General features: G+C 42.8%; 1 protein-coding gene across 1 annotated transcript in view; it reads left to right on the top strand.

Annotated features, from left to right (window-relative positions):
* The window catches only part of ITPR2 (inositol 1,4,5-trisphosphate receptor type 2), a 1,380,003-nt gene that overhangs the window by 931,891 nt on the left and 431,558 nt on the right, over positions 1 to 16,554 (top strand). Inside the window, 1 exon segment of the mRNA XM_029597493.1 lies at positions 11,888 to 11,996. Within this exon segment, the coding sequence (XP_029453353.1) occupies positions 11,888 to 11,996 (109 nt within the window).

The following is a 16,554-nucleotide window of genomic DNA, read 5'->3' as shown; positions in this document are numbered from 1 at the left end:
CACATTTAAGACTAATCGGAGAAAATTCTTTTTCACTCAACGCACAATAAAGCTCTGGAATTTGTTGCCAGAGGAGGTGGTTAGTGCAGTTAGTGTAGCTGAGTTCAAAAAAGGTTTGGATAAGTTTTTGGAGGAGAAGTCCATTAATGGCTATTAATCAATTATACTTAGGGAATAGCCACTGCTATTAATTGCATCAGTAGCATGGGTTCTTCTTAGTGTTTGGGTAATTGCCAGGTTCTTGTGGCCTGGTTTTGGTCTCTGTTGGAAACAGGATGCTGGGCTTGATGGACCCTTGGTCTGACCCAGCATGGCAAGTTCTTATGTTCTTATGCTATTTATATCTATTTCTTCATCCAGTGCAATATACTAACTCTTCCATGTTATGTTTTAGACTTCTAGCATTTGTATATAGACATTTCAAAGTTTGTTTCTTATTTGTATTAACAACCAGCTCATCAGTTGACAGGGGTAATTAGGAATCTTTCTGCATTTTATTTAAAGGCACCTAGTCCTCTTTGGCATTTATTGCAACCTCTCTACTGGGATGCCCTATTTTCCCTGTTCTCTTAATATCCTTCAAAAACACATCGTTCCAAATATACGCTTCTGAGCGACTATCAGCTTTCCCCCATCATCTAGTTGAAAAGCTTTGCTATCTCCTTTTTAAAGGTTAGTGCCAGCAGCCTGGTTCCACTCTGGTTAAGGTGGAGCCCATCATTTCGGAAAAGGCCCCCCCTTACCCAAAATGAAGCCCAGTTTCTATCAAATCTATAACCCCCTTCCTTGCACCATTGTCTCATCCATGCATTGATACTTTGGAGTTCTGCCTGCCTCTGGCAATCCTGGAAGTGGGACGGGGAACATTTCTGAGAATGCTACCCTGGAGGTTCTGGATTTCAGCTTTCTACCTAAAACCCTAAATTTGGCTTCCATAACCACCTCCCTGCACTTTCCTATATCATTGGTTCCCTCATGTACCAAGACAGCCAGATCCTCCCCAATACTATCTAAAATGCTATCTATGTGATACATGAGGTCCACCATCTTTGCATCAGGCAGGCAAGTTACCAAGCAATCCTAATGTCCACTAGCCACCCAGCTATCAACCTTCCTAATAATTGAATCACCTACTATAATGGCTGTCCTAACCCTTCTCTCCCGGGCACATGCTCCTGGAGACCTATCCTCAGTGCAAGAGGATACTACCTAATTTTGAGGGCAGGTCCTCGCTACAGGATTTCTTCCTATCTCATCAAGCTGATACTTTCCTTCCAGGTGACCTTTCCCCCCCCCCCCCCAAAGCAGCACGGGGATACCAGATTGGAGGTGAGTGTCCCTGAAGGTCTCCTCTATATTCCACTCTGTCTCCCTTAGCTCCTCCAGGTCTGCACTCTCGATCTGACTCATTCTCTGTGGGCTCAGAGCTCTATGCACTTAGCACACACATATAACCTCTTGCCAGCTGAGAGGTAATCATACATGTGGCACTCAGTGCAAAAGACTGGAAAGCCTCCCTCTCGCTGCTGGACTACTTCCTGCATCATAATTTTGTTGATTTTGTTATCATTTTAAAATGTCTAAGGGAGCAGGAATGTAATGCTTACCTAAAGTTCTTTTAGTCTATGGATTTATTTTATATGTGTCTGGCAATGACCCTCAACACACTACAATTAATCTACCTATATCTTCCTAGTCACCCAATTTATTGACTCTTGCTTTGAATTCAATTCCTTATGTATAAAATCTGCAACAAATTACTCCGACAAACAAAATTTTCCATATAAAATCAAAACATATAAAACCAAACAAAAACAGATAATGTCTAGTAAAAAGATAGGGGTAGATTTTCAAAGGGTTGTGTGCATAAAATAAGTGCGCAACCCCAAAAACCTACCCCTGCCTCCCCCTGCGCGCGCCGAGTCTATCTTGCATAGGCTCGGCGGCACGTGCAAGCTCCGGGACACGCATATGTCCCGGGGCTTGCAAAAAGGGGCGGTGCATAGGCAGTCCGGGGGGGCGTGGCGTAGCCTGAGCCTCCAGGCACAGCGGCCACAGCACACCATGTAAGTTATAAAATCGGGTGTAGATTTGTTCGTGCCGGGTTGTGCGAACAAATCTGCGCCCGCGCGCAGGTTTTAAAATCTGCCCCATAAGGTATAGCTAGGTAAATGGATAGAGTATAGTAAGGAAGTTTGAGGTGTGTGCTATGTTAGGCGCATGCTTATTGTCATCTTCTGCTGCAAGGGTTGTGAGGTCTCTGGAAGCTGGGCTGTGGAATTCAAACCCTGGATCACTCACTGTGATCTTTGGAGTCCTCTCCCGGGGGCTGCTGGATAGAATATGCAGATAAGCCTTCCGGTTTTCTTCTGTTTTTAAAGTGATTTAGAGGAATCATGTTGAGGCTTCTCAACATGATTCCTCTAAACAGCTAGTAGCTGTGGAGAAGTTAAAGGGTCTAGTTATTGGCATACTATCCTTTCTTGAACTAGTAGTGGAGGGCTTGAATGATGCCCTTGGCCTTTTGCCTCTCAGAATGTCCCTAATCTGAGCCCCAGTAGCATCATCTCCCCAAGCCTACTAAGAAGGAGAGGTAGTCTCATAAGAAATCCGAGGTGTGGAGGAACTTCAGAGTGAAGAGGACCCATTTTTTGCAGAGTGTTTCACTGTTGTAATTGCATCAGTGGAAGAAAAGTACTAGGGTATCTTGCAAACACTGCATGCTACATCATTTAAGAACAAAACACCTGTTCAGGTCTTCAAAGGAGGGTGCCAGCACTAGCCCGCAGACCGCATCTGCCAGTCAAAGAAGCATCAGCAGCAGGAGAGTGCTAGAATAGGGGGCGTGAATCTCCCAGGCTGACACCCTGGCCTCTTCCTCCAGTGACATAACTGACATGCATCCCCCTAGCCCACATCAGTGGAAAGCCATCATGGAGCAGATGGAGTGAATTGCTACATAAGCATCCCATAGTAGGTAGTAGGCAAGTGGATCACACACTGCATTGGAGAACTTTTTGCCCTGGATTGTCAGGGATTCAAAGCTCTGTCAGGTAGCACTAAATGAAAAAATCTTTAATAAGGAGTTCCTTTATAGTTCACTCTCTCCCCTGAACACTCCATGTCATATAAGTTTAACACATCATTGCTTCTAAGAGATAATGTTCTAGTTCAGAACAATAAGGGGCGGATTTTAAAAGGGTTAAGTGCACCGAGCCTATTTTGCAAAGGCCTGGTGACGCGCGCATGTCCCGGGGCTTTGTGAAAGGGGCGGGGGTGGGACCGAGGCCTCCGGCACAGTGGCCGAGCCAGGGGATCACGCGCCGGTAGCTGGCCGGCGTGTGCAAGTTACGCCTGCCAGAGGCAGGTGTAATTTACAAAATAAAGGTAGGGGGAGGATTTAGGTAGGGCTGGGGGGCGGGTTAGATAGGGGAAAGGAGGGGGAAGGTGGTGTGGGTGTCGAAGGAAAGTTTCCTCCGAGGCTGCTCTGATTTCGGAGTGGCCTCGGAGGGAATGGGGAAAGCCATCGGTGCTCCCCTAGGGCTTGGTGCATGCAAGGTGCACTAGTGTGCACCCGCTTGCGTGCGCCGACCCCGGATTTAATAACATGTGCGCGGCTACGCGCACATGTTATAAAATCGGGCATACATTTGTGCCATCAGGTGGAGATGCCCCCAAGGATCCCGCTATGATGTATACAAATAAAGCCTTTGCATGTGCGCCTAGTTAACTCCAGGTCCAAGATGGCGGCTGGCAGCGCCCACGCTGTCCCAGGAACACTGGAGAGGTTGGTATGAACTGGCGGACACCGCCATTCTTCCTAGACTAGATGGAGCGGAAAAAAAAGAGGAGAATGAGAGGTCGCAGCCGTCTGCGACCGACAGGCGTAACATTAATGGTAATGAAACTATTAGGCGATAATTAGACAAGTCAAAAGAATCAATATTTTTCTTTTTTGGAATTGGGAGGATAGAAGTTTGTTTTAGTGAAGATGGAAAAATATTGGTTGTAAATGAAGAATTAGCTAGTTTAGTTAAAAATGGAGAAATATATTCTTTTATCACTTTTAATAAGTGTCCTGAGCAAGGATTAAAAGGACTGTTTGAGGGTTTTGATTTTGAAATCATGTGGACTATTATGTCAGTGTCAATAAGTTTGAAGTCAGTGAGAGTACAGACCAGTGAAGGGTGGGTAAGTTGAGGAATCAGTATATGATTAAGTTCTGCAGAGATGTTACAATTTTTTTCTTTAAAGTGATTAGCTTTATCTTTGAAAAGAACATATTTCTGATTAGAATCTAGTATTCCCCTGCTGTCTGGGCCATGAGCCAAATATGGGAGATGAACCAAGTCCCTCAGAGATAAAATTATTAGGGAAGAAGACACTTGTTCCTTTAGGGAGCTTATCACTGAGAAACTCCATTATCTGCTTTCGACTCATTTTGATACCTCTGGGAGAGGAACCAAAGTTGAAGAAAATTGATTGCCTTATTGCTGTTTTTGAACTACCAATGTTGACATTATGCTATGCTGTATATAAATTGTTGTGAGCAAGGCCCCTTAAGCTGAGAGGGAGTTAGCACAACCTGAGGAGCCCTGCATCTCCCCACCATCGACAGGCATAGCTGGCTGAGACAGAGGTACAACTGGAGCTTCACCAATACCAGCTCATGTTCTTCTAAGGTTGAGCTCTCGGATGCCGGGGCTGGCTGGACTTATGCGCGGGCCTCTGTGGAGGTGAAGTTCCATTACATAGGGGACATTTCTGGCCAGAACAAGATGATAGTGGGGTCAGAGTTGAGCTGCGGGTAGGGCAGATGGCAGGCAGGTGGAGTCTGGTTTGGGATATGATCAGAGTTCTCTCGGTGTCATGGTTCAGGCAGTAGTTGAGGCAGGCAGAGTTCGATCAGAGGTGGGAAGCAGGCAGTGATCAGTGACAGCCAGGGATCACACAGTGTCAAGGTGCAATTCGAGGTCAAGCCAGAGGTCAAAGCCAGAAATCCAAGTCAGGAAGATGAGCGAAGAGGAGGATGAAGGACGAGGGCCCACAGGAGCAGGAAGAGACACTGAAGCCAGCCTAGGGGAAAACTGACCATGAAGACAAGAATAATGAGATCATCAGGAGGTGCCTCTGCTGGATTCTCTGAGTTTACATGGGACAAGCATCTTCCCTGGAGGGACGGTCATGGTGGTGGTGGCCAAGAGCATCCAGGCTGGGTCAATAATATATCTGAGGGTTTCTGGAGTGTCCTCTGTCAGGAAGGACTGGGAAAGGACATGTGCTCTAATGTTCTTGTTGGCTGGCCTGTACCTTAGCTCAGAGTTGAAGAGCACAAAAAGCAAGGACCAGTAGGCCTGTTGAGCATTCAGCCATTGCGCATGATGAACATGTACCAGATTATTGCGATCGGTGTAATTGGTAATGTAATGTTGATCTCCTTCAAGCCATTGATGCCATTTCTCAAGAGCTAGTTCTCTGTCTTCTTTCCCATAGTTACTCACTGTGGTGGAAAATTTTCGTGAAAAGAGAACACAGATGGAGAACCCCCTTATCTGAGTTCCGACTCAAGACTGTTTCTACCCCCACAGTACCAAGGGCTCACAACCATGCTACAAAATCCAAGGCAGCATGGTTTTTACCAGAGATAAATCTTGTCAGAGGAATCTAATCAAGTTCTTGAATGGGAGACTAGAGAGTTGGATCAGGTTAAAGCGTCAGATTAGACAAGGTTCCTCATAAGCAACTTATAAATAAACTGAATGCCCTTCGTATGGGCTCTAAAGTGACTGACTGGATTAGAAATTGAAGCAGCAATTCCTCTAATCTGCACATTTGAGGTCTTCAGTGGGCCTTCCAAGACCAGTGGGATCCCTCTCTTTTAGTCTTTATCCCACCAAATCTTTATAACTCCCAAGATGCGAGCAATCCTTTAAATAGTGGATAACCCCACAAATTCTAGATGTGGGTCTCTCACTATGTGTCCCAGCAGATCTAATGACTCTATCTATTGACACCTAAACCAGAAGGTGGAGCGTGCATTCTAGTGTGGCATGGATCCAAAGAACATGGTTCTTAGCAGAGCGCTGCCTTAAGATTAATGGACTTGCTTATCTGGAAAGTTTCCTTGTTGCTGCCACTTTGACATGAAGAGTATAAGAATTACAGGCTCTGGTTTCCTATTTACCATTTCTACAGTTTTTTTTATAATAGGGTTCTATAAACTCACCCCACATTCCTTCCAAAGTGATATTTGCATTCCACATTAACAAATTATTATGTTGCCTACTTTCTTTCCAAGACACATACACACAGAGGAGAACGCACTCTTCACTCCTTAGACTGAAAGAGCCCTAGCATATTTCCCAAGGAGGCACTTTTAAGCATCTTTGCTTTTTGTGTCCTTTGATTCCAATAAATTGGGAATGGCAAATTCCAAAAGAAGTTTTTGTAATTGACTAGCAGGCTTGTATCAAATGCTGATATGCATTGACTGGTTACAGATTCATCAAGTGAGAACCTTAAGCAGCTTTCAGTTGTTTATCTCACCTCTAGTTCCATTGAACACATATGCAAAGCTGCTACGTGGTTGTTTGTTAATGTTTTCACATCTCACTACTGTCTGGAGGAACTAAAAAATGAAATTTCAAACCTATTAGTAAAAATTTGTAACCTATCATTAAAATCATCCATTGTACCTGAAGACTGGAGGATAGCTAATGTAACCCCCATATTTAAAAAGGGCTCCAGGGGAGATCCGGGAAATTACAGACCGGTTAGCCCGACTTCAGTGCCAGGAAAAATAGTGGAAAGTGTTCTAAACATCAAAATCACAGAACATATAGAAAGACATGGTTTAATGGAACAAAGTCAGCATGGCTTTACCCAAGGCAAGTCTTGCCTCACAAATCTGCTTCACTTTTTTGAAGGAGTTAATAAACATGTGGATAAACGTGAACCGGTAGATGTAGTGTTCTTGGATTTTCAGAAGGCATTTGACAAAGTTCCTCATGAGAGGCTTCTAGGAAAAGTAAAAAGTCATGGGATAGGTGGCGATGTCCTTTCGTGGATTACAAACTGGCTAAAAGACAGGAAACAGAGAGTAGGATTAAATGGACAATTTTCTCAGTGGAAGGGAGTGGGCAGTGGAGTGCCTCAGGGATCTGTACTGGGACTCCTTACTTTTCAATATATTTATAAATGATCTGGAAAGAAATATGACGAATGAGGTAATCAAATTTGCAGATGATACAAAATTGTTCAGAGTAGTTAAATCACAAGCAGATTGTGCTAAATTGCAGGAAGAACTTGTGAGGCTGGAAAATTGGGCATCTAAATGACAGATGAAATTTAATGTGGGACAAGTGCAAGGTGATGCATATAGGGAAAAATAACCCATGCTCTAGTTACCTACCATTGTAGGTTCCATATTAGGTGCTACTACCCAAGAAAGAGATCTAGGCATCATAGTGGATATCACATTGAACTCATCGGTTCAGTGTGCTGTGGTGAATAAAACGGAAAATGTCATAATGCCTCTGTATCGCTCCATGGTGAGACCGCACCTTGAAGACTGTGTATAGTCCTGGTCTCCGCATCTCAAAAAAGATATAGTTGCACTGGAGAAGGTACAGAGAAGGGCTACCAAAATGATAAAGGGAATGGAACAGCTCCCCTATGAGGAAAGACTAAAGAGGTTAGGACTTTTTCAGCTTGGAGAAGAGATGGCTGAGGGGGGAATATGATAGAGGTGTTTAAAATCATGAGAGGTCTAGAACGGGTAGATGTGAATCGGTTATTTACTCTTTCGGATAATAGAAAGACTAGGGGGGCACTCCATGAAGTTAGCATGTGGCACATTTAAAACTAATCGGAGAAAGTTCTTTTTCACTCAACGCACAATTAAACTCTGTAATTGTTGCCAGAGGATATGGTTTAGTGAAGTTAGTATAGCTGTGTTTAAAAAAGGATTGGATAAGCTCTTGGAGGAGAATTCCATTACCTGCTATTAATTAAGTTGGACTTAGATACAAACAATTAGGATATTTGAGGGCAAAGTTGTCCCCCCTTATTTTATACCTTACTACGCATTGCTAACAAATTTTACATTTTACGTTGTCATGAGAGAAACATCTTGGATATTTTATTTATTTATTTTATTTTATTTATTTTAAAACTTTTCTATACCGACATTTCAAGGGATAATCACATCGGTTTTACATTAAACGGGGGTAACCAATACTTTGGAAAAGGATGTGTCCATAAATTCCTTATCCAAAGTATGAAGAAAAGATGTATTATCAATTTTTTGTCGAGCTCCAGGGCAAAAGTAGCCTGAAGATTTCCTGTTGAAATTGCAATTATGGGTAATATCTTAAACTCTTGAGTAATAAAAAGCATTTTTAGAGTAAAGAATCTTTGGAAACATATCTCGCCTTAGCAAGTTCACGAGAAAAGTTTAAAAAACTATTAAAATAATATTTTAAATAACTCCAACCCTGACACATTACTAAAACGTGGACATAAGAACATAGAAATTGCCATGCTGGGTCAGACCATCAAGTCCCAGCATCCTGTTTCCAACAGAGGCCAAACCAGGCCACAAGAACCTGGCAATTACCCAAACACTAAGAAGATCCCATGCTACTGATGCAATTAATAGCAGTGGCTATTCCGTAAGTAACTTGATTAAAACAGTTTATGGACTTCTCCTCCAAGAACTTATCCAAACCTTTTTTGAACCCAGCTACACTAACTGCACTAACCACATCCTCTGGCAACAAATTCCAGAGCTTTATTGTGCATTGAGTGAAAAAAATTTTCTCCGATTAGTCTTAAAATGTGCTACTTGCTACTTCATGGAGTGCCCCCTAGTCCTTCTATTATCCGAAAGTGTAAATAACCGATTTGAAAAGTCTGTTATTCCACTATCAAGCCAATTTCTGAAGAGTGTTTCTAGTTAGCAGGAAGAATGCTGTCTTTAGCCACAAAAGCTTTAAAAAGTATCAAATTCCCCTAATTTCTGATGCAGAGTTTGAATCTGCAAAAAATTGAGGCAATAAACTTTATATTATTTCCATTTTTCTCTAAAGACAAGTAGGATAGCAGTCCCCACATGTGGGTAACATCATCCAGTGGAACACAGCATAGAACTTGTGCAGCTGAGGGCCATCTTCCTACCACCCAGGCAGGGTACCTCAGTCTCATTTTTTCCTCTGAGCCTGCAAGTCATGTTTCTTTGCTCTCTCATCTTATAGAAACTGCACTGAAAGTTTCTGAAGATGCAGAAGTTGTATCTCAAAGGACCTTGCTGGTTATGTTTTCTCTCTCATATACCTTTAGGTAGTTTTGTTTATTTCTGATTTTTCTTCTTTTTGAATACTTAACATGCTTCACCAACGCACCCCTTTATTGGCAGAGGCCCCTGCTGTAAAAACTATATTTTAAAAACTGTTATGGTTTAGCGGTATTTGTGTGGATTCTTGGGTACTGTGGCAGATGACCACGCCCATGGGGAGGAGCCCTGTGGGGAGCCACAGTTCTGGGCTAGATTCAGGACGCACAAACACAGAATTTAGCTCTTTTATTGTACAGCTTGAAGTGTACCACCAGAAGTGGCAGTAGTGAGGTTATCCAGAGGTAGCAGCCCTGGGACCCTCGGCAGAGGGAACCCGTCTCACCAAGTTGGTATACGGGATTTCTGTGTAGGTTTCCCAGGCAAGGCAATGCTGTAGATGAGACAGACTGAGAGTTAGATTACTCACTAGATGGCAGCTGTAGGTTGGTGATTCCACCAGGCTGAAGTAGATGGTACAGGCAACCAAGGCAGGGAGCGCAGGCCCTCGAGGAGCGAGTACCTGATCCCATTAAGGCACCTGAAATAAAGCAGAGGGTCCCCAAGGAGCGGGTACCTAGGTTAGACAATACACTGAAGGGCAGAGAGAGAGCTTTCAGCGGCGGCACGGAAGCGGCAGAGTAGCTTAGACCGACCGAGGACCAATCCTTGCTAACTCAATGAGCTAGCAACAAGTACGGCTACATACCCGGATGGCATGACGTCAATTGAGGGGGACGCCCCCGAGTTTCGCGCCATAGCTGGAATAAAGACGTGGGTAGCGCGCGCACCCTAGGAGGTCCTTGGGAGAAATATGGCGGGAGGCAACACCATAGCCGTTCCAGGGATGCCGGAGAGTGCAGTTGCAGATGCGGTGGTAGGCCATCTTCCCAAAGCTAGCAGGGAGAGCTGAGAAAAAGGTGAGGCACAAGGGTCGAAGTCGTCTGAGACCGGACGCAACAAAAGCAGTCTGTCTGAGGTGTGAATCCAACTCCATTCCCTTCTAGAGCTCATTATTGGTCAGACTGCTTCAACCAAAAAAAAAGGAAAGGGGAAAAATGATAAAGAGTTGGCCTATTACCATCCAAAACAGTAGTACCTTTAGCACTATTCCATTTTCCCCTATTTTTTATCTGAATCAGCCTGTAGTTTGGGAATCTGCACATGGTGAGGACTGCCATCCTGCATGTCCTTGGACAAAATGAAGTTACTTACCTGTAACAGGAGTTCTCTGATGGACAGCAGGATATCAATTCTCATGACTCTCTCTGACCTCCCTCTTTGAATTGGTTTCTCCAAGTCTTAATTTTTATCATGGACTGATGGGCCCTGCCCGGGAGACAGGCATGTATTTTCTGTGTTATTTGAGAGTCATGGAATGTAAAGAGGGCAATTTTCATACCAGTCTATGCTGGTAAATAGCAATTTACTCATTTAAATTTAGCTGTCTGATAACTGCCCTCCATCAACATGGTTGAAAGTATGCCTGGAGTTCCATATTGCATATAATTTGGTTGCATTTAGAGGAGGTGTTCCTAGAGACATGCTTTAGATGGGTTTGAAAAATAATACATTGATTGTAATTTTCAAGTCTGCATATGTTACTTTTCCTACAAAATCTACCTACACAAAAAGGTGCAAAAGTCAGTTTCAAAGGGAAAGCATACATGCACTTTCTTTTATAAACTCGGTGCAAATCAATGTTTACGGGGTAGATTTGGAAGCATTTGCCCTGCAGTCTTGCTTGGGGGGGGGGGGGGGGGGGGGGCCGGGGCAGCACAATCCTTTTGGGGATTTGGGGGGAGGAAACTCACTGCTAATTGATCTTTTCACTTTGGGCTGATCAGCACTGGTAGATTTTGTGGTAGTAGGTCTACTAAAAAAAATTAATACCTGGTCGAAAAGCAGGTGTTAACTTTTGTCTTTACAGGTTCCACAGTAAATAGTGGGTGGAGATTAGCATATCCTGCTATTTACTGTGAGTCTAGTAAAGGCTGATGTGCATATCATGCTCCCTCATTTGCATATAGTATGTGCTAATTTTAGTGTTGGACAACTGTCTTAACATACATGCATGCTATTTTTAGTGTGTACAAATAGTCTTAAGCATGCTAAACTGATTTGCATAGGTCCTTAAGACCATTAAATCAGATCTTTTATATCTTATATTCCAAATTTTACATGCTGAGATATATACAATGTATGCTTTTATATCTGCAGAAAAATGATTTAGAAAATTGTATCTCCTTTTAGGCATTATGGAACATTACAGAGCAAAATGGTGTGTTAAAATATCGTGTCTGATTTATACATTTTCAATGGTTTTCATATTTCCATGGCAGTCTATTCTAGTCTTGGTTGTATCTCACTGCATACCTGGACTTGTCATATTTTTAGTAGGGAAACCAGAGCTACAAGTCCATACATAGTGAAGTAAAACTAGGATTGGATCACCTGTCCTGAAAAAATGAAGCCAGGTGGAACTTGTTTCAAGATTTAGTAAAGTTAAGAGATAAAATTAGTAGCTTATTTTGTTTGTTTGTTTTTTCCTAAAAGGGTGCTACTTTAAGAAAAATACTTCTGAATCGTTACTTTAAAGGAGACTATGGAACTGGCATGAATGGGCCTTTATCCATGAGCTACAGCAAAACTGTACAAACAGGAGGTAATTAAAAGGGATGATATAGCAATTAACAGTCACAGTTATATGATGTATGATAATTGTCATTGTCATGATATCTAGGAGGAAATTTCAGCGTTACTTTAAGAAAACATATGTACCATTTTCTTCCTTGAAAACTCTGTAACCTTGCAAACGGGAAGTGAATGTTTTCTGTAGAGGCTTGTAAAGAAAACATGTTAGAGATGACATTTATTTCCAAGTTTCAGAATATTTTAAAAGCATATCCCACACCTTGCGGTTATTTACAAAGTTCAGTGCTTTTCTTCTGGCAGTTTTAGTATAACTAAAATAAAATAACACAATGTAATTCATGCACTCTTTAAAAAGAGCTAGTCTCATGCAGATGCTATATATAATGTCAGCATCAGCTCCAGCCATCCTGTTGGGAAAATAGCTTTCTCTCACCAAACAAAAAAGACATACAAAATCTCCAAAGTTATTTAGATGAGGATGTTGTGTTATACAACTGTAAAACTTTGAAAAAAAACATAAAGTTGAAAAATATTTTAGAACAATGGTCCTGATTTAAAAAGCATTTGCACACACAAAACTGGGTTTTACTCTCGTAAATACACTTTACTTGAGTAAGTGTCCTTTTGAAAATTGCTACAATATATGCCATTGAATTGCTCGTGCAAGTGTACTTTACACACACAAATGCCTTTTGAAAATTGCTACGATAGTAGTTAAATGTACACGTATAAATCTTTTTTGAAATTCTCCTTAATATGAACACATTTGCACCTACATCTCAGCACTGTTAAATTTGAAATGTAAAAACTCCTGGTAGGCATTTTTGTAAATATTTTTGAATTATGTGGGAAGATTGCTGTCCCCTTTCAGTTTGTTTTCATAGCAATAATCTTTTATGCACCTTCATTTCCATATATATATATAAGGCATCATAACTATTTTTAAGTAATTTAAAACATGGTTGAAAGTCAAAGGGGGCATTGTAAGGGCTACATAAATTGGAAGAAAGGGCAGACTAAATGGGTCATATGGGAAGCTCTTTTAAAAGAAGTTACACGTGTAAATCAGCATGCTATCTTAGCAATTTTAAAAAGACATTTATGCACATAGGGCCGGGATATTAAGAGTTACGCGTGGGTGTAGATTTGTTCACACAACCTGGCGCGCACAAATCTATGCCCGATTTTATAACATGCGTGCGCAGCCGCGGCATGTTATAAAATCCAGGGTCGACGCGCACAAGAGTGTGCACTATTGTGCAACTTGCGCGCTGCCGAGCCGAGCAGCCTTCCTCCGTTCCCTCCAAGGCCGAAATCGGAGTGGGCTTCGAAGGGAATTTTCCTTCCGCCCCCCCCCCCCCACCTTCCCCTCCCTTCCCCTACCTAACCCTCCCCTTAGTCCTTCCTAAAACCCCCCCTTATCTTTAACTTAGAAGTTGCACCTGCCTCTGGGCAGGCGCAACTCCAGGCACAGCGGCCTACCTCTGGGCAGGCCGCTGTGCCTGGAGGCTCCAGACCCGCCCCCCTTTTAAAGCCCAGGACATACGCGCGTCTTGGGGCTTGCGCGCATCGCCCGGCCTATGCAAAATAGGCTCGGCCGCACGCAGGAAGCGGATTCTCAGGGCTACACATGTAACCCTTTGAAAATCTGCCCCACAAAGTATACTTATACATGAATATCCTATGGACAATTCAATGGCATATATTTTAGTAATTTTCAAAAGCACACATACACAGGTAAAATGCATTTACGCGTGTAAAACCTGTTTTTAAGCATGTAAATGCTTTTTAAAAGTTACCAAGCATATTCATTTCATTTTCATTTTTCATTATAAAATTTATTGATCGCTTTACACTGTTAGGTCTAAGCGATATACAAAAATTTACATACATAATAAAAAACTAACACAAAAAACAACTACATATAAACACTTCGTAAAGACTGGCTCATGAAAAATTGTCAAACATTAGTTGCAATATACACTGACTTAACAGGTATATTGTTAATAATTATAAACACGCTTCAGCAAATAATCTTGAACATAGCTTTGAATTTTTTGACATCCTCGATAGATCGTACATCAAAAGGAATCATGTTCCAGCAATTAGGAGCCGCTATTGAGAAGGAAGTCTCTCTTGTGTAATGTAAACGGGCTAGTTTTACTGATGGAACTTCAAGTAAATCAAGTTGTGAGGACCTTAGTGCTCTGGCTGGCTTATGAATTCGAAGAAGGGCGTTAAACCAAAAATCAAATTACTCTTCATTTCTGCTGCTCTCACCCCTCTTTAGCAGAGACTTATTTTGGAATGCTAATAAGCTCTACCTTACTATCCCCTGAAGTAGGAAATGTAGCCAGATTCTTACAGGTAGCAGCTTTGTTCTGAGATCTTCCGTCTGCGCCATCCGAAGGGGTTGTGAATGAGCTGAGAGGGGGGGGAGGGGATTGAGAGAGGGGGAGTGACTGAGGGGAGGGGGGAGGGAGGAGAGAGTGACTGAGGGGAGGGGGAAGAGAGTGGGGGGAGGGAGAAGAGAGTGAGGGAGAGGGGAGGGGGAGGAGAGAGGGGAGGTGTGAGGGAGACTAGAGGGAGGGGGATAATGAGGGGGAGAGGGACGGGAGAATGAGGGGGGAGGGGGAGGGGAGATTGGGGTAAGGAAATGGACCGAAAAAAAAATGTTAATGTAGCCTGTTGTTACGGGCTTAACGGCTAGTATATATATAAAATCAAACAACCCAGTTTCTTTCATACAGAACCAATAGTCATTAGATATAGCTGAATTAATTTATGCAATTTAGCTAGTGTCCATATTATTTTATGAGCCGTTCTGGAATTTGCTGCCTATGGTTTCCAAATGGGAATTAGATTATCTGACTCTTAGATATCAAATTAAAACTTGGCTACTTAGGTACTTGTTTGACCCTAATGATTTTAAAGTTTAGTTTCTTGATTTGTATGAGAGAGGTTTATCTTTCAATTTATTTAATTATTTTATTAATTTCATCATATGGATGTACTTTTATTTTGTTCTCCTGAGGACATGCAGGAAGACAATTCTCACATGTGGGTGATGACATCCAATGGAGTCCAGCTCGGAATTTTTATATCAAAGTTTCTAGAATTTTGACTGTGTTCTACTGGGAATGTACAAGCTAGCATTATCCCATGGATCCATGCAGGGATCATCAGTCTCTCTCTTTTCTGCAGAGCCCACTGGTTGTGGTTTTTTTCTTATTTTTGCTGCTCAGGGTTTTTTTCTCTAGAAAATGAGACAGGATCCATTGAGCATGGGGCTCCGTGGTCTTTTTTAACCTCCGTTAGTGTCTTAGATATGTTTTTCTTTTTCCATTTCATTGTCGCACCCAGTCAGTGCACCAAAGGGCATCGACCGATCATGGTCATTGAGTTCAATTTTGCCTCCTTAGTTTTTTGTCCAGTCATGGATAACTCTACTAGCGGCTTCAAGTGATGCCCCTTGTGTGACAGGGTCATGTTTATCATGGATCCCTGATAGATGTGTCATATGCCTGGGGGTATTGCATAACAATCTCATGGTGTCATCAGTTCACGATCATGATCCCTAGTAGATGCCAATCCTGGCTGGACCTAATGGAGAAGCACTTCAGGCCCAGTAGTCCAGCATCAACATCTGGCCTGAGGGACCCAGGAAGCTATGCTGGTGATGCATTGACATCAGGACAGCATCGAACCCTCTTCACATCAAGCATCACTAAGGATCGCAGAGTCAAACCATCTGGCTCTTCCATTTGAAGAAGACCAAAGGTTGGGGTTCTTAACTTTGGCATCAAGTGAAGGTGAAGAAGCAATTATTACTTATCTGCATGTATGCAAAAGTCCAGGAATGGGGATAATCTGGCTGCATTTGTGAACCCCCATAAAATTTCCCACAAAAGAGGAAAGCTCATCATTTATGTATTTCTGGGAACTGCAAGAGTCTTCAAGGGTTCCAGTTGTCTTCCATCGATAAAATTCTGTTTTACCAGGAAGATGTGACCTCTCCTCCTTCCTCCTAAACTGTTGGCATCAGCAATCTTTGAGGAGGAGCTGGACAAGAATATCTAGCAAGCCTTGGACAAGGCCTTGCAGAGCATTGGTGCCCCTGCATTGAAAGCAAAAATGTCAGTACAGGCCAGGTTCAGTCACTATTAGGATCTTTACAGTTGTCTGGCAGTCAGGTACCGGCAACTGGTACTGATGTCTGTTCCCAGAGTAGAATAGGTATCATTAGTAGCTGCAGTGATGATCATCTCCCACCAATCAGGATGGTGCGGGGTTGGGGGGGGGGGGGGAGCTTCCCTGGTGCATGGACATTCCTTGGGTTCTAGGCCCCTCAGAAAAGTGCTCCCTTCTCTGAGGCCTTGTCTGCAGGAAAGGCAGCATCTGGCTTTTCTCCCCAGGCACACTCTGTCACAGAATGTGAGTCCTTTGGCTGTGACATGATTGATACAGCCATGCAGGTGAACAGCTAAGCTAACACTGACAGGTAGACATGCTCAAGCTGGCACTGGGACTAGGCTTCACCTTTAACAAACCTCTTCCACTGCAAGTTG

The sequence above is a fragment of the Rhinatrema bivittatum genome, chromosome 4 (assembly GCF_901001135.1).
Source record: "Rhinatrema bivittatum chromosome 4, aRhiBiv1.1, whole genome shotgun sequence".
Lineage (NCBI taxonomy): Eukaryota > Metazoa > Chordata > Amphibia > Gymnophiona > Rhinatrematidae > Rhinatrema > Rhinatrema bivittatum.
The sequence above is the reverse complement of the archived record's forward strand: the minus strand, read 5'-3'. Positions and strand labels throughout refer to the sequence as shown.